The sequence below is a fragment of the Lathamus discolor genome, chromosome 4, assembly GCF_037157495.1.
Source record: "Lathamus discolor isolate bLatDis1 chromosome 4, bLatDis1.hap1, whole genome shotgun sequence".
NCBI classification, from domain to species: Eukaryota; Metazoa; Chordata; class Aves; order Psittaciformes; family Psittacidae; genus Lathamus; species Lathamus discolor.
In genome coordinates, this window is record NC_088887.1 from 67,775,180 (window position 1) to 67,794,195 (window position 19,016).

The 19,016-nt window shown below is 35.7% G+C and overlaps 1 protein-coding gene across 1 annotated transcript in view; it reads right to left on the bottom strand.

Moving 5' to 3' along the window:
• MYO16 (myosin XVI) overlaps positions 1-19,016 on the bottom strand; it is a 369,554-nt gene that overhangs the window by 33,185 nt on the left and 317,353 nt on the right. The window contains exons 29-32 of the mRNA XM_065677940.1: positions 13,270-13,366; positions 7,913-8,162; positions 5,788-6,095; positions 2,775-3,974 (exon numbers count right to left, since the gene is read on the bottom strand). Coding sequence (XP_065534012.1) covers positions 2,775-3,974; positions 5,788-6,095; positions 7,913-8,162; positions 13,270-13,366 — 1,855 coding nt within the window. The remainder of the gene's footprint in view (positions 1-2,774; positions 3,975-5,787; positions 6,096-7,912; positions 8,163-13,269; positions 13,367-19,016) is intronic.

Here is a 19,016-nt window from a genome sequence, read left to right on the forward strand (position 1 = left end):
AAAGAAGTTAAATAAAAATATAAAGAAGTTAAATAAAAAAAAAAAATTTCCAGCTGTTACCCTGGAAATTAACTAAACACATGAAGTACATGAAAAGAGCCAAATTGTAAAAATGTGCACATACATTCACCTGCATTTCTTTCTTTCAATCCATCTGCCCATCATTTAACTATCCATATGTAACTGCACTTAGTACCCAGTAGCTTCCTAGCTCATAAAATATTGATTCAGGTTTTTTTATTGTGTATCTTTCTTGAACTTTGACATTCCGTACTTAGTGCTGCCTTGATGAAATATTTAGAAGTACATTTTCCATGTGAAAAGTAAATGTAGAGATTTTCTATGGTAGCCTCTGTTAATGCACTGGCTTCAACCCACAGGAGACCCAAGCTGAACCCTATCTTGGTCACTTTTAGTTGAAAATTGCACGTGCAAACAACCACCATCCAAAAGCAACCTTTTTTTTTTTTTTTTTTAAGGTAGAGGTCAGGTTTGTTTCTTGTTTGGGGCAGCTCTGCCACCCTTCCTCACTATAGGTACATTGAAGAGAGCTTTGAGAAGAGGTATCCAAAGAGGTGACATCAATAGTTTTATCCCAGTGGATAAAAAGGTATTATCTATATAAGAAAACAAGCCTCCCAACTTAAAAATAAAACCAAAACCAACCAACCAAACACCCCCCCCCCAAAAAAAAAAAACAAAAACAAAAAACCAACCACAAAACCCAAATCCAACAAACCAAACAACGCTATTCTACATATATTTATAGGCATTGAATGTTGACTGGAGGCTAGCAAATGTGATGCCCATCTACCAGAAGAGCCAGAAGGAGGGTCTGGGCAACTCCAGGCCTGTCAGTTTGACCTCAGTAACAGGGAAGGTCTTTCAGCGAATCACCTTGAGCGCAATCACACACCATGTATAGCACAACCAGGCAATCAGGCCCAGTCAGCATGGTCACATGAAAGGCAGGTCCTGCTTGACCGACCTGATCTCCTTTTACAACAATGTGACCCACTTAGTGGATGAGTGAAATGGTGTGGATGTTATCTACCTAGATTTAGGAGAGCCTTTGACACAGTTTCCCACAGTATTCTCCTGGAGAAACCAGCTGCTCATGGCTTGGCCAGGTGTATGTTTCACTGGGTAAAAAAATGGCTGGATGGCTGGGCCCAAAGAGTGGTGGTGAATGAAGTTATATCCATTTGGTCACTGGTCACCTGTGGTGCTCCCCATGGCTCAATAGTGGGGCCACTTCTGTTTAAAAGCTTCAGCAACAATCTGGGCAAGAGGGTCAAGTGCACCCTCAGTAAGTTTTCAGTAGTAGACTTGGCAGTGGTAAGTTAATGGCTGGACTCCATTTTAAAAGTCTTTGCCAACCTAAATAACTGTATGATTATATTTTGCCCACTTTGAATAAACTGCACACAGCTCTTGATTAAGACAAGCTGTTTGGACAGATAGAAGTGAAGAAGTAGAGAAAACAGTCTAAAGGTTTTCTTACCCTGAATTTTAAATTCACAAAATCTTGTGCTTGGGAGATGCTACCAGGGAGAGAAGTTTCTATATAAAGCACAATGACTATTTTCCATAGAAAACTTCATTTTTTTTTTAATCAGAAAAGTAATGTGATGACTGGAGTCACCGTTGTAATTTATATGCAGAGACAGGATTTACTTCAACTTTTATCACTTAGAAGTTACAAGCCTACTAGTTTAATCATCTAGGCTTTCCTCATAGGAAAGTTAGATGATTAGATGATTTACTCACAGGAAAGTTAGATGATTATAATTCCTCATAGGAATTAGTTTCTGTAAATGATTGTCACTTCATAGGCTAAGGATCTGATGCCTACATATCAAGCTTTTAGATGGACAAAGCTAGGTGAGAAGCATCTCATCCTGACAGAGGATCCGACTGAAACTAGTAACATCAGGATGAATTTTCAGTATTCACAGGATGCATAGATTTGTCTCAATAACAACACTGAACCCTTTATTACCTGGACAAGACAAATAATTATGTGATAATGTCTGAGAACTCCAGTCTCAGAAACCTTTAGCAAAATGGCAAGCTTTGCTTTTTTTTTTTTTTTTTTGTGTAGTTGGCTTTTGCACTGGACACAAAAGATGTTCCCCAACTGCTGGAAAGCCAGGATAACAAGTAGTCTCTGGGTATGTACATAAGTGTATGTTAATGGCAGGAAAGGCAGGAATAAAAGGATAGAAAGGTGAAATAAATGTAGTTTGCTGGGCGGCTCTCTGTCTCAGCTTTGTTTAGGAAAATATTAATGGCTGTATTACCAAATTCAGAATTTCATGGAAATAAAATAATGAAACCTTAAGAGAAAGTCTTCAAATTAAAAGTACATGTTATCTACCAGACACCCAGCCATATATTTCAAAGTATTTGTACAGATTGATACCCTAAACTCATTTTTCACATGATGTGTTTATTTAATATAAACCTCTGTGTTTATTTTATCGAGGCTCCTGGAATTTTAAAAATAATGCTTTTAAATTTGTGTCATACAAACATTTTGGTAAAATAAAAGTTGACATCTCAGAGAAAACCTGAAGACCTATAATGTTTTATATGCAATGTATTTTCTATGTGTTTCTTATGACTATGACAAACCTTCCTTAAAAAAAAAAAACAACAAAAAATCACAAAAAAGGATTTGTTTTGTATTTTCACCTACCTTATCAGCTTCTAATGTAAGAAAGTTTTGGTGCAGAAGAAACATTACACAGAAGCACTGAGATCTGTCTTACCTTCTGGTTCCCTTATCTTACGTCCTGCTGCAGATTTTCGTAGCACACTCCGTCCTGAGTTGAACAAGCTAGTTAACTCATCAAGGGGACTGGTCAATGACCTTGAGTTTGTAGGGCTGTATGAAAATGAAGATGATGAATTTGAGTTCAATTTCCTGTGATCTGCTCTTGCCACCTTTGGGGAGTAAGGCAGTTTGGAGAATGGAGATGAACATCCAAGCTGAGCAGGATTTGGTCTCTGAGGTACTTTTGGAAGATCTGAGTTTGTACCTGTTTTCCCTGTATTAATCAGAAAACTAGCACAAGTATCTGGAGGAAATGCAAAATGTGTGGAAGCCCGGTAGGAAACAGAAGGTGGTACAGGAGGAGGGGGTGGTGGGAGAGGAGGAGGTGGTGTGGAAGGAGGAGTAACTTTGCTGGAAACATTGAACACAACCAAGCCTGGAGATGCTGGTCTTTCATTCTCCCCTTTCTGGCTTTTGGAGTACTGTGGTGATAATGGACTTGATCCTTCTGACTGCACGGGGTATTTTAGGTTGGTTTCCAATACAGGAAGCTTTTTGACTTCAAGTGGTGTTAGAGGTGATTCATCAGAAGCAGGTGAACATGTGACAGGGGTTGGAGGAAATACAAGAAGTGGTGGCCTGTGGGGGAGCAAGTTAGGGAAAGGGGCTGGAATGTCACATGAGTCTTTATAGATCAATGCTGCCTGACTGTTTCCATCCAATGGTCCATCTTCAGTGTTATAGGTTTTTTTGCTTTCAAACAACAAAGGAGGAGATCCAGTCACTACTGGAACTATTCCATTACCATTGCTTCCTTCTTCTGGTAGAAAATACTTCATTTCTTCATATACAGACTCTCCTTGTTCTGGACTTTCTCCTTCAGCAGAACTGCTCTTCATTGCATTCCCTACCATTTCAATATAGACAGGCTCATTTTCCTCCTCTTCTTGTGATATATAGAGACTCAACATGCCATGTTGTGGCCCATCAGCAGAACCTGCTCTCTGTACTGCCACAGTGTCATAGACACCTGGTTTAGCTACTGTACTTGTCTGTTTCACATCACCAGGCTTTTGGCCAGGTATTTCTTCGTAAGAGCCACTAAGTTTTGTATTGGGACTTCGTTTTGGTTTTCTGGGCGGTATTTTTTTCATGGTACTATAATCATCGCTGTGTGGCCTTGGCCGGGTCAGTACTAGGAAAGTGAAAAAGGTCTGTGTTATTAACAGATCAAAGTCAGTTATTTCTTACACAGGTTTAATACTTCAAGTCTTTAAATGCTGTCCACAGATTTGACAATGAGCATCAGTCACAAACATAGAGTTTCAGTCAAAAGTATAAATATTTCAGGAATGAAATGCAGAACTTGCAGCTTCCTAACCACTAGCCTTTGCTATCTGGACAAATCTGTTTGGGTAACCTCTACGGCCAGTAAAACATGACAACTAACACCTGAGGAGGTATCCTTTGAATACAAATGTTCACTGTGAGATCTGTAACACACTGAAATATTTGCTTGTTATTCCAGTTGCCTCAAGAGACAGTGTCACACTTTTAACTAGGAGTTTCCACACAGTGCTACTTCAACACACGTTATTACCAGTAACTGAATTATCCCCCTTTTATGTAATATCTATAAAACTAATTATAGGCAGATATCATACCTGTATCATCTTCTTTTGTACTGCGGGTGTGGAAATAATTTATAAAGTTAGGGAATCCCATAGCCTAAGGGCAATTCCCCAACTGAGTATATAATTAACTACATGCCTTTTCATAGCCTCCAGGCTTGCATGGAATGGAGAAACTGGGTACCTAGGTGACTGGTCTTTTAAGATCAAAATTGATAGTGTAAATCAGAGCTGGTTTTGGACAAAGACTCAGGAAACTGACATAATCCTTGGAAAATGAGTATACGCAGGGAAACTGGCCCTATTGTTTCATACATATAAAAAGAACTCCAAAGTTGTTTTGTGAGTGTATGCAAGCATTAGTGTTAAGACCACAAATACATATATGAATTGTCATTCTTTCAAAATCCTCTACTAAAGCTTTTTGGTTAAATCCATAATTTATTGAAAAGCTAGGCACAGAAAGCCAAAACCACTACCAAGCTCCTTAAACCACACTATCTTAAAATTTATTGGATACAGTTCATCTCTCCTTACACAGAGCTTGAATGACCAGGGAAGAGGTTAAGAAAAATGGACTTGCATCTGATGAACTGCACATGAGAACAGTAATTATTTTGCAAAAGGGCACTGCAGAGGTTTCCATCTGTTGTATGCAGTATTAGAGAATGGTTATACATAGCTTTAAACCCAACTTGAACGATCGTCCCTGATAAGACTAGAGGATCCTTTACAGAAAGCATGACAAGTCAAGACTTATCAAGAAAAAGCAGAGTGTATTCCTTCCCTTCATCTCCTACGCCTTTATTTCAAGGTTGAAGGAGAATAGAACAACGGCACTCTAAACTATTCTATATCCACTATAATGCACTAAGATGCTTCGGGACTTTCATAGCACTTTCCTTCTAAACAAAAAATCCACTGTAAGCACTGTAAGCACAAATATAAACCACCGGAAGCAATAAGTTATTCATGTGAACATAGGGAAAAAGTAGGAGAAAGTTTAATGTTTAACTCGGTGAAATTCAAGTTTCAAGCATTCTGTTTTAGTGATGTAGGATATTCTAGCATATGGTTTAAAAGGTGAAATAATGGTCAGTGGGGTAGAATAGTTGAAGTTGATAGGTCATTTGTCTCTAGAGGGAGTTCTGCAACTAGGTTTTTGTTGCTGACAAACTAGGCAATTAGAACACATGAGTATTATCTGCCGATTTGGAAACAAATTACAAATTGACTGATTTTATTTACTGCTACTTAAATATTTCAGGGAAGCGGACTTTTCAAAGGCACTTTGCTGTGTTTAAAAGGATCGAAGTGAAAACAATAAATCAGTAACCTAGAGTAACATTTGCAACTGTGTCTCCCTTTATGCCTAACCTTCATTAGCGGTTTCCTTAGAAGCTGCCGACAGGCAAGCACTAACAGCCTCGTATGAAGCACTCAGTCGTGTGTTGGGATCCCTCTTTGGTTTGGGAGGAGGCTGTTTCCTTGGTGATGGCAGGCTATTGCTATCATCCATGCAGAATACAGAGTGCAGGGAGGGGGATCTGATGGATGACCCAGCAGCAGAATGTACCAAGCTGTCCACTGCCATGGGGACAGGGACGGAGCTGGAATGAAAGTGCTTGGGCATTCGACAGTCAGCAAAGATGTCCTCAGAAACCTTACCACCCTTGTCTTCAGCTCTGAAAACACAGAAAAGAGGCACAGATGCATTATTCAAGTGATAACAATGAACCTGTTCATGCAAACATAACAACAGCTTTCTGGTAAACAGTCTCACGACTCCCCTGCTGTGTCAAAGGGATGTGTGTAATAATCTGACAAACAAATCCAGATCAAGCTGCTAGCTTTCTTCCATTTCCTGTTCATGATAAATCAGGACACTGGCCCTTTTCCACACAAATGCAGCCTTCCTTAAGCAGTTTCATACTGTTGATCAGACATTCACTGAATGAATTGTTCACACTTTGATTGTTACACACAATCAAAAGCTGGGTTTTCAATCTGAATGATAATTTCTGGGAAATCCGTTTTAATAGAAAGTTACTGAGGCAGCAAATGCTGAGCCTTTATCATTATTTTCTAAAAAGACAACTATAAATTCTATTTAGATAATGTAAGTTTTAAAAATATTAGATGACCTTTTTCACCAGCTACATTGGCTGCTTGAACAATTCCACCCAGATATTTACATATCTTCTTGTTTAAGCTTATTAGTTATAAATTTAATAATATTATGACAATATGTTGATTAATTATTTCAATCACAGCTTTGGAGTTTTACTTATTCCAATTTTTTCCTTATTTTTTACTATTCAATATGTATTGATAAATAATGTTTATCAGCTACTTTCAAAAAACTAAATTTCAACAAATTCTTGCAACATTTTATTCCTCCAAAAATCAAAACACTGAAAACCTTTTAACATAGAGTGAATATATTAGATAGAAGATGTCTATACTGACATTTTACATCAAATCCCCAAGCATTTGGTTTTTTTAAATTGTATTTCTGCATGGCAAATCACCAGCAGAGCTGGAATTCATGCACAGGATACAGCCAGCTGCCCATGTAGTAAATGAAATAGCTAGAGATGAAAGCATGGTGCTCGGTGGATAATTTGTTTTCACTGCAATGTTTAATTACAGTCTTTCCTACAAAGGCATTTCCTCCAGTATGTAATCACTAGGATATTTGAAGCTAATTAAGCAGATGCACTGCCATTTTCACTTTAATAAAAGTCACTGACAAAAGCAATGAAAGCAAAGAGAGTGACTCTGGTTGAAAATGAAGTTTCTATGAAAAAATAAACATTTATATGTCCAGCAAGTTGTAGACACTTTCCTGCTGTAGACACACACCTATTGACTGCAAATGCTACCTCTGCCTGTTCAGCTGTCTGAGAGAAGAGAGGTCAGGGACTCAGTTCCTGTAGAAAGGTTCTCCAGTATTTACTGGATTTGTAAAATGGGCACTTTTGAAAATTCTGATGGGAGTTAAACAAAACCATTTGCCTATTTTTAAATAAAATGAAAGAATCCTCATCATAACCAATCTACCGAGTTCGACACATAAGCAGGATTTCTTAATCAGGATTTCATTGTATTTTAATGCCTTTCTAGTTGTTTTTCATTATCTTCCCCAGTGTTGGAATTTCAAGTTTGAGTATTTTTATTTTGGTTTGATGAAAGTTTAACTATGGTCTATTTATCGTAGAATTAAAAAATATTTATGCAAAAAAAAAAATGCCTCAGAGACTTGAATAAGTTCCTGTAAAGCTCAGTGTCCTCTGAATAGTGTATCAGAGGTGTCCTTTAGTTTCTAGACTTGATTATCTAACATACAGAAAAAATAGGGTCTAACATTGATTTGGGCAGAGTTTATGCTTGAGAATCCTTCTGTAATTCCTCAGTCACTACGACTTCCTAAGCAGGGGAGGAAATCACTACAATTGAAGAAACACTTTAATTCTTCACAGTAGATGTTTTGTCTTCTTACCTTTTGTGGCCTTCTTCTGGTCTGTTGTTTCTGGCCTCTAACTTTTCCCTGTGGTAAGCAGTGTTCATCTCATTGCGGAGCCGGTCATTTTCCCGAGCAATGTCAGAAGCATTTTGAATAACCAAGGCATCATACGTTTTCAATCCCATATCCTCAGCATTCTGCAAGAAGGTGTTGATTGAGGTGACCTCTTGCTGTTTGATGCTCATCCTCTGTAACAATCGCTGACGAGCTAGAAATCCTCTTACAACTACCATAAAAGAAGAAGAAAATATGGACTAATGAAAGACAACTAATTAATTGGTGAATAACTAAATATTATTGTGGATTCTGCTGTAAACATAAGCAAATCGAGTTTACATAAAAAATAAAAGAAATGCAATGGCATATAAACAACACACTAAAATGTCACTCTCCCTGTTTTCTAGTGTCAGTGCTAAAACCAAAGTATTGACAGTAAATTAATTCATAAACTTGAGCTATCACAACTCAAAATGTCTACTTTCATGGAATGTTATTTTTATTACATTACAGCTGGAAACCTAATGTATGCTATAGATTGTGAAAGCATACATTTACACTACAAAGGTCAAAAGACCATTCATTTCAAAATAAAACCCAGCAAAAGTGATTGTTGCTTTGAATGCAGCAGGAACTAGATTATCATTTGCTAATTGTCAGCTTAAAAAAAAAATGCTCTAAATATTTCGGTGTACCTAAAACCAATCAAAATCAAAACTGACACAAGAATTTTTAGTTTGACTTAAACTAAAAAATTGAAAAAGCTAAAAAACTGAAAAATGCAGACAAGATGTGACAGTTACATTTGAGAAATTTGCATTAAATTAATCCAGTTGTTTTTGGAAAGGGGAAAGGAAGTGGGTTTTTGCTGAAAGGAAGTGAGTTTTTGCTGAAAGGAAGCGTTGCTCACTTCCTTTCAGCAAAAACAACTGGATTAATTTAATGCAAATTTCTCAAATGTAACTGTCACATCATGTCTGCATTTTTCAGTTTAAAATTTTCATCTATATTGCATCAGCTTTATGTATCTACTAGGCCTGGTTTTCACACTCTTTGCCAGCCCTATGTTTGGAGAAGATTTTGGCATATCTATTTCCTGTATCTTCCTGTACTATTTTCCTAAGTATGTACAGTATGTACATTCACTACAACAAATTCTACCGAACCTAAATACCACCTAGTCCCCTGAATTTTCAGAAGTACCCAGATGATCAGAAACACAAGGCAGAGGGACCTGTATAGCCACTATAAATTTGGCGCCAATTTAATCACTTTTCCTGCAACAGGTGGTTTAGTATTCTCATGAATGTACATTTTGGCTCAGAAGGCAGAAATTCACTAACTAAAGGTGCTTTATTTTGTGTGTGTGCTTTTTTTTTGTAAGCTCAACAAGATCCTGATTCTTTCTAGATCTCGAATCATTGCTGTGTGCTTCACAGGGAAGAACCTGGTTTAGAATTATTCACCTGTTGCCTGAAATATTGTTGATTTTCAGTACAACAACTTACATGTGACAAACCAGGTCAAACTTTATCATTGCTTACTATGGTTGAAGAAGTCAGCAGGCAATGGCCTATATAAGATGCTCCTTTGAGTTACGGGGAAAATACTGAAAGTGTTAATATTAAGATCGTAAGTTTAAAAAAAGGCTAAAAGAATTAAGTCTTTTAACAATGTAATTTAGTGTTAGGGACACTGCAGAACAACATTAAGTTACGAGAGAAAGTCAATCTGAATTAATCTAAAAGAAAAATATAAAAAGAGAAAGATACAATCAGTCTTCTGTGAATGTAAATTGTTACTGAATAAAATAAACAGCTAAAACAAGAGAGAAATGTCCTCTGTTTAGATATTTAAAAGGAGGTATTTTTTAGAGATGCTCAGTGATGAAATATAAGAAAGGTTAATGTTAACATACTAATCCTGCTCATGTACAAAATTTACTGGGCTTGAAAACATTCAAGATCAGGTACTTTGAGATTATTCATAATGGACAGCTTTGAATGGACAACATTTTTATAATCACAGCCAACCATGCAATTTTAAGTAATTTTCAATCAATTTAGTTATATTCTATAAAATCTGACTTCTTTAAACCCTGAAACATTAAATGTACTTCCCCAATTCAGTTGAAAAGGAAATTAATAGTACAGTTATTTATTGACAATTCTATGAGTATTCACATTGGATATACATGTTACTGAGACTGAATCCATAATGCTGCCATTGCAAAGTAAATGAATACACACATAGAACATTATCAGAGCTCACTGCTCACAAATATGAAAAATTTAGAAGAGCTTAATGATCAAAAATTGCTCCTCCACTTCTAGCATTTTCTTTGAACTTATCTGCTGCAGAGCAGATAGGGTATTTGTCAAATGGTTAAGCATCAAATTCTGCATGACTTTGAAAAAAGCCTGGATTTTAAAGTCACATTTTTACAATTGTGTACTTTTACCATGAAACAAAAAAACAAACAAAAAAAAAAAAACAAACAAACAAAAAAAAACCCCAAAAATATTGGTAACACCACCAAGGTTGGTTAGGAAAAGGAAATACAGAGGTCAGTTCTCTAGTAGGATTGTTAGCAGGCACAAATGATGCAGAGTAGCCTGCTAGGATGGTTCAGTAAAATATCCAGTGCAGCTAGGCTGTAGCATTTACAGACTGTACAGCTACTCTGAACTACGCACTTTTACCAATATTGAGATGGTTTGAAGAAACATACAATAAAATTTTTGCAGGCAAGGTTGGCAGACAGATTCCTCATCTTGTTTTGCACACATTTTCATGAAATGATTACCTCATGTTTCATTAGAAGGTGGACATTTCCCCACATTTCCTTCTCTATGAGAACATTTGAAAGATTTTGCCTTCAGTTCAACACAAAACAAACCCCCCATTTCATAACTCCAAAACCTGCTGTGAAATGAACTTGTAATCTCCTAGACTTCTACTGCTCAGTTTCTTCTACTTCTGTATGAATACTAAGATTTTCTTTTGAACTTGCTCTTCATTTATGTAGATCCAAAATAATTCTCATTTATGCAAATTAAAATAATTGAGGTTAGCACCCCCAGTGCAGAGAAATATCTACTTATTTACAGTTCATCTAAGAATAAGGATCAGAATAATCAAATTCAAGTAGACCATGGATGTGGGTTATGTGATAAATGTATTAACTATTGTGTATAAAATGTATTAAAGTTAATTCCTAATCTACATGAACTCTCATGGAAGAACTTTAGCATGATGGACTTTCTTATAGGTACAAAAAATTTTCCCACTGGTTCAATAAGGTCATAAATTCCCATATATAGTTCTCATTAAAAACTCTCATTTGGGAAAAAAAAAAAATGACAAAACTCACAGATCCATTTTTTAATAAAAATTGTTAATACACATGATTTCGTTTTAGTTTGATCCCTTGCTTTCCCTGTGTAAGTAAATTTGCAGTTTAACAGGAAAAAACCTGTCTGTTTTGTCTTGGTTTTTTTCCAAATTTCTGGGAATGCTGAAGATAGTAAGACTGAAGTAAAAAAAGTTTAAAAGAATTTTGGGCAAGACCTGTTTTTTCTTTAAGTTCTTTTCTTTAAGTTCTTACATGGATATTTATTACATTTTAAGCCTCATAGAGAAATTATTGACGTCTGGTTATTAGCCAATATGCTATAAAGAGAGTCAAAGCTTCCAAAGCCCTTTGTTTGCAAAGGGTGATGGGATAAAATTGTGGATATGCAGAAGGACAGATACCATTACTCATTAAGCATCACCAGCCCAGTGTAAAAGTCTTACGGATCCCAATTTTAGGACGATACAAGAACAATGCACAGATACTCTATCCTATTCCCAACTTGCCAGAGAACTTTGGCATGCTAATTCTGCAAGTTTACAATTGTACCTATTTACAAAGGGGAGTTTATTTCATGAGCTAACGTCATTAAATGGACATCTAGCTACTTCTTATTTATGCAAGTTCCTGATTTTTTCAGGTTTCCCAGTCCATAAAAACAGGCAGATGAGCCATAGCTTAAAAAAACATTGAACACAGTTTTGACGAAAATTACTTTTCAAGAGAGCTTAACTAAAGAGGGCTAGAAGTAAAACCGAAGGAAATACTTTTTCAAGGAGCCAAGAAGACCTACCATCTTCATTCTTCAGCAGGGTTTGGCAGATATATGTTCTCTTACCTATGCAAAACACATCTGAGGATGTTTCACATTTTGGTGTAGGCTTATATTAAAACTCCCTGCTTGCAAATTGGACTCTAAAAGGTAAATATTTCTTGATAAGAAGGGAAAGTGGATAAATCACTATTGATTTTCTAAATGTGTGAATACAATAGGCATAAGTCGTACACTCAGATGAACTGTGACCTGTGTTAACTGTCATTCTCCACATTAATTCCTGCACTGCTTCCATTTTGATTTTGCTTGCTTCAAGTTTTTTCTTGGTTTCTTGTTCTTCACTATAAGCTCATAGTGAAGAACAGATAGTTAAAATGAAAGGGGCTTATATATTCTTGTCTTCAATATAATGTATATAACTAAAAAAACCACCAAGATAAGTCTTTGTCTTTTTAATTTCCTTTAAAAAGGTGATAATGGGAATTGTTACAGACACGAGCCAATTAATTAGATAAATAATGTACTGTGTGAAGGAAGCTTCTTCAAACAAAGCAATATTCACATTTTCAGCAGTTGAGTTTTTGATAGGAAATGTAACAGAAGTAACAGCAAATCAGGAGGCAGTGGATAATACCTCCTTTTAAAAATGTGCCAAAAGATGTCAGCATGACCTTAGTGAGAATTACAGAATAAAAAAAGGGGAGGGGGGGAGGAAATGCCTAAACATAAGAAAGCAGCAGTCAAATATGAAAGCTGTAAGAAAAGGGGGAAAATAAAGACAAGTTTAAATTATTGCTTTATTAATTAATTTTAAATCAGTTGACTATTATCTTTGTATTCACTGTCAACATATTGAGCACACTGCAATTTTTTATTATTTTTATGCTATATGATTTGCAACAAAAGTTAAAGGTGATATTAATGCCTTCAAAAAAATCAAAGAGTATACTTGAAATATTCAAGTTCCCTTAAATTTTAATTATGGGCAACAGTTTGTCATAAAATTATGTTTGACAGACAAAAAGTGCAAGCATCACCAATGTTAATATTACCTCAAAAAAATCTGTGTAAGTAGTTAGCTGGAATTATGTCTGTAGATAAATGTATAAAAAACAGCAACTATACAAGAAGATTTTTTTTTGTTATGCAATATTCTGCTCAGTCTACAAAGCGACAGATGAGGAATTCTCACTCTGTAATTGTTACCTTTTTGGCAGGTTATAATTTTCTTCTGAAGCTGAAGGCACAAATCGTTGAGATGGTCAGCATGCCAGTACTTAAGAAACACCTTTCGGACTCCTATCTAGAATACAAACAGCAGGGCAATCTTCACCATCAAGAAAAAAGGCCAAAACAATGACAGTAAATAACTATAGTACATATACAATTCGGCTAAAGGTCGAGATGAGATCTTCAAGAACAGCAGAATGCTAATACTTGTATAGAGAGGTACTTGGTTGAGCAACAGATGTATTTGGAAAGGATGAGCAGATTGTCAGACATTCAGTCCCTCTTCAGTTCCAAAACCATCCAGAACAAACACTACAATCTTCAGGTTGGAAAAAAGTGCATTGTGAATGTAGTTATGCTAAAGTGTTAGATGACATAATAGGAAATAAGGTTTAGCGTTTATAAAACAGGGGGATGTGGGCAAGGAAAAACGAGAAAAGCCATAAACCCATGTGTAACAGAAAATGATAACAGCTGCCATCTGTGGAACAGGAGGAATTTAGCCCAAGTTGGAGGATGGGAGAACCTCACTGCCCTTAGTAAGAATGATTCCTAATGTCCAGTAAAATTATGAAGTTCCCAGCCTTTTTCCCAGCCTTGCCTGCTGAAGCTGTGCCTCAGGTCTCTTTTTAGAATCAAGCCAGAGACAGAGGGACTCATTTGTGAAAAATAATCTCCTAAGTATCTGATTGAGGTTTTGAGCTTATTCTAGTACTGACTAGTTGCTTGGTTTAGCTCATCTAGTTTTTGAGGGTCTTAACTACAATCATTAGATGCTCTTCCCCTTAGAAAAAATTAGCTAGTTAGAACAAAAGAAAACACCTTCCTTTTGATAGCTTCTGAACATGCCAAAACAGTCCTTAAAAATTCTTTTCTGTGTAATCTTCAAAAGCATTCCTTTCTAATAGCCTTTAAAAAAATACAAACCACACAAAATCTACTTAGAAATAAAAGGACCAGTATCAGAGCACTGTGCTATCCAGTGAAGATTATAATTTCTGTCTTGCTATTAATTTTGTATGGCTAATAGGGAAACTGATTAATTAATACAAATCTGGCTAAAATTGCAAAAACTGGTTCTAACTCTTTGTTTGTCTACAGCTCACAAGCTCATTCTCTTATTGCACCATTCTGCTCCACTGTTGTATTTTTAGTATAGATCTGGGAGACCACTACTGGCAGGAATATTTGCACACCTTTTCAACTAATCATTTTTAATTCCAACACTACTGTCACATGTACATCACTGGTAGTGATAAACTACAGAAAGCCAGAACATATACATCATCTCTAAACTCCATTAACAACATTCGGAAATGACTGGGGCACACTTCTGTCCCTTGGTTTCCCTTCACTCTACTCTAGAGGGAAACTATTTTAAATCAAATGTTTTGAAAAGTCTAATTCTGAAGTTTGAGCTGACAGACAATGATGGTGCAACTGTTAGTCTTTTAGTTAAAAAGCAGACATACTGAAATGGCAAGATTAGAATGCTTTCTAAATTTTTTTCCGTATCTTTTTTCTCCAATAAAATAGGCCTTTCTGTGTTATTGCAAAGTGTGTGAAGGTGATAAAAACCGTATTTTACCTGTCTTGCCATTGTAGAAATAGGGAATAGGCTTCTTTTGCATGGTGGGAACAGCTATTTTAGAAAACTGTGCAGCTACAGAATTACTATTATAACTTGGCTATACCAGAGTATCTTCTCTATTCAGACCATCTATTCTGGAATAATCCTTCAACAAATTGAAGTTATTTTTCCAGAACAATATTACCTTTTTCTGGATCCTGTTTCTATAATGGCAGTTACCTGGTAAAATGATATCTTTATACTTACTTAATAGATTATCTTGAGTGATGATTTCCAATTTTTAAATTTACATTAATTTGAGGCAATCTTAATGAGATCTCATTGTGCTTTTATACTCTGTTCTTATGGATATACATTCATCCTCATTTTCTTGACCAGTGACTTTCAACAACAGTTGAAAACAACAGTTTTCACTTTTCTTCCTGTGCTTTCAAAATTCCCTTTTTGCCTGCTTGTCTTAGCACTCTGACTTCGTTCTTCATTCATTATCTGTTCTGTAGTTTGCTTCTTTCACGAAGCTTGCTAAATTTCCTTGCGAATCTTTCCTTTTGTTCCCACTTCTTTTCCTTTTTATTTCAAAAGTTCTAAGAAAAAGAGGTTGACCACTTTTTTCTTCAGTTTAAATTTTATTTTCTTTTAGACATCTAATCCTGTATCACAAACAAGCAAACTTTTCACGTTTTCTCAGCAAACTGTGTCAGTTTTCTCTTCCCTTCCCAAAAAGTATTCCATTTTCATGCCTTCAACTTTTTTTTCTAGGACACCACAACTCAAACTTGACTCCTCCTAGCAGATCTACTCTGTCAATAACCCCTGCAAATTCTGTAATAACTGCTCATCAAACAACTATTTTTTCCATCCATCTTGTCATGAACACATATTGAACTTTTCTTACTACTGGCTTTGCCTACTAAACCCTCCATTTCTTGCTCACATCATCTTAAATCAAGAATTATTCTATAAGAATAACTGAATTATTATTCATATAGTTAACTGTAATTAAATTATCATGCAATTATAATTAACATTTGCATCTGAGTAGCTCTCAGGCAACCATAACCTAGATACAAATACTTAAAAATACTTTCTACTCTGTTTATGTTTTCTCTTTATACTCTGCTTTTGCTTTCCACAAACCCTCCACATCACTTCGAAGCCCCCTTTTCCTCCTCTGTCTCAGGACTATGTCAAATCATCCATTTTTTCCTCATTTCTGCCTCTTTCCCTCCATTCCTCAAACTGATTGTTTCTTCCCTTACTTCCTCACTGGAAGTCTCTAAAATATTTCTGTCTACTAGGGCAATATTATGGTACTCTGACAGTAGAAAAGGGAAAGAAAAGTTATATTATGAAATATTAAAAAAGCCCTGATTTTTAGCAGTGCTCATGGCAAAATAAACAACCCCATTCTTTATTAGTCTCATAATTAACACACTGGCCACATTTAGGCTATATTGCAAATGTGTAGCTTAACTAAACATTAAGTTGCAATTTATTTTGCAGTGTGCAGTAACAAAATCACAGTCAAGACAATTACTTAAGCTTATGGTTAGTTAAGCTACAAGTGTCTGGCACTATAGAATCACAAAGCTAGCTAGGGGACACGCAAAGCATTAGTGCTCTTTTCTCCTGTCCTGCACCCTAGGAACAATATAAATGGAGTTTTAGTGGCATTGCTTATGCTATGAACTTCATTAGTAGAAGCCTGCTACAATTTTTAAGTGAATGAAGGAATACAAAATGTCAATACAAATTAATTTTTACTTTCAGATAAAAGCTATTTATAGATTTTACATCATATGCCAGGTCTATTGAGAACAGAGCTCTCAATAGGAACTGCTATAACCCATTTGATTATGTTAGTATGGCTGGAGATCTGTGTTGCTCAGTCTTTGAACTAAATCTGATACCCTCTAAAGTTGAAGGAGTAAAAGCTGGTCTCACTGCCCTCTGTACAGTTCTGGTGTTCAGTGAAAACAATAATGCTGGAAAATGTTAGAATTTCATATGTCAGATATCAAACCAGTTTCTGAGGCTGCTGTCTTCATTCTGGTCTTTTCTCTAATCACAAAACGTTTCCTGCTTGCCTAGGGGAAAAAAAGGTTAAAATGTTCTTCCACTAAGGCACTAACTTTTCAATGCTTTCTGGACTGCAAAGTGCTCTTATCTGAGTCTGAAATTTTAATGTCATTCAGACTCCTGTAAAAGTAAACCATCTGTGAATTACAGTCATAGTTATTTTAATTAGAAAAGCATTAGGGTTTTAAATGTTATTTTGCAAAATGACACATTTTTTAAAGATTAAGTAAAATTGTCATTGATGACTACCAAAGCTTCAGTTACTGCTACAGGCCTCCTTTTTTCTTCCTGGGAGGAAACAGAAAGGATGGGAGGGAGCTGTTCGTTCTCGTCTTTTTTTTTTTTTTTCCTCCCCCCCCCTTTTTTTTTTTTTTTTTTTATTTTACAGAAAAGGTGTAGGATGTAGAAGTACAGACATTCAAAACTATGGAATGTATGCTGAGATGGTGTGTAGGTGGCATGGAGGCAGTATTAGCTCATACTTAATAGGTGTCAAGGGAATCTGTAAAGCTGTTCTTTAGTTTAAAAAAGGCAATTTGTGGGAGTGCTGTGTGTTTCTGGCAGTACTTTCAAAATAGCTACCTACAAAAGACAGAGAACTATAATCTAATGATATTTTACACAATGACACACATTTTCACAGTGCATTAATGAAATACAGGAAAAAGCCTTAAAACTATTGTAAAATGTGTCTTTTTGCAGTGTACGTCTGCAAAAAGATTATAATGACAAACGCATTTACAGGGTACTGATCTCTTACAGGGACTGAAATGTTATTTTTAAAGGCTTACTCTCTCTGCTTTATTTGTTAGCTTTTTTTCCACACATTTTAAGAGTCCTCCTTTGTCTCTCTGGCAAACTAGTGAGTATGAGGGAAATATAGACAGTGGTGTTTTGATCACTGTCCATTAGCCTGGAAACTCCTCCTGGGATTGATTGTTTGTTTGTTTGTTTGTTTGTTAAATGTGACCTTCATAATTTTAAGATTTCCTAAAACAAAATTGACTCTTAAAATAAGATATTCAAAACAAAGAGGAAATTGACTTCCAGCACAGTTAAAATTGCTAAATGACTAATGAATAAATTCACATACAATTTATGAGCACTCAAAGTTTTCCTACTTGAGGGAAAAAAAGTTAAGAATCCTTTATATATTATACTGCTTATAGAGTACTTTAGTACTCTATCATACCATGTACAATGCAATTCGTATTTCAATATAGCATGACCACTTTAAGCTTTCATTAAAAATTCAATATAGCATGACCACTTTCATTAAAAAATAAAATTCTCTCTGAACTAAGCACAAAATTTACATGTTTGATTTCATGTACTTCTGCTCATTTCTCTCATTTAATCATATTCCACTTGTGTTCTACAGTCTTCTATTTAATCATAAATATACTTTCCCCAAAAGAACCCTGGTATGCTAATATTGTATATTAATATATTGAAATAAAAAGAATACTTAAAACCAGCTGTAACAAATCCAGCAAATGAAACACCTGTAGATCAGTATATGAAATCTGGTTCTCTTTGTGACCGGTAAGAACTGTGGATCAGACTTCATTTTCCTTCTCCAGTTCTAGATGCGCTAGAAGAATTTAAAATCTCTAGACGGATTCCTGGGATTTCTTTTTACTGAGGGCTTATTCTCTTCTTTAACATTCTTTTGAGTGAAAGTTTAATAATACAGCTCCACACTGGCAAGGCACACTTCTCTAGAAACACTGCAGGCTCCTCAAACAACTTTACAAGTCTCTGTGTTGTACAGTGTGAACTGGCACTAACAGGGTATCTACGTCATGCAACCACCTGACGTTGCTTTGGAACTTCATAAAAACATTCTGACTGACTTGCCTGTACTGCTTATTTCATACCTGATGATTTTTTTGATCATCCCATTTAAACTTACTCTTTCCAAAATGAGTGACTTGTGCTCAGAAATCAAGGCTACTGATAAGACGTAATCATTGCATATTTGAAGAAGCAGGCTAAAAACTGGAAATATAAACTAAGACACAGCTTTTATTAGACATTTTTAAGTATTGCT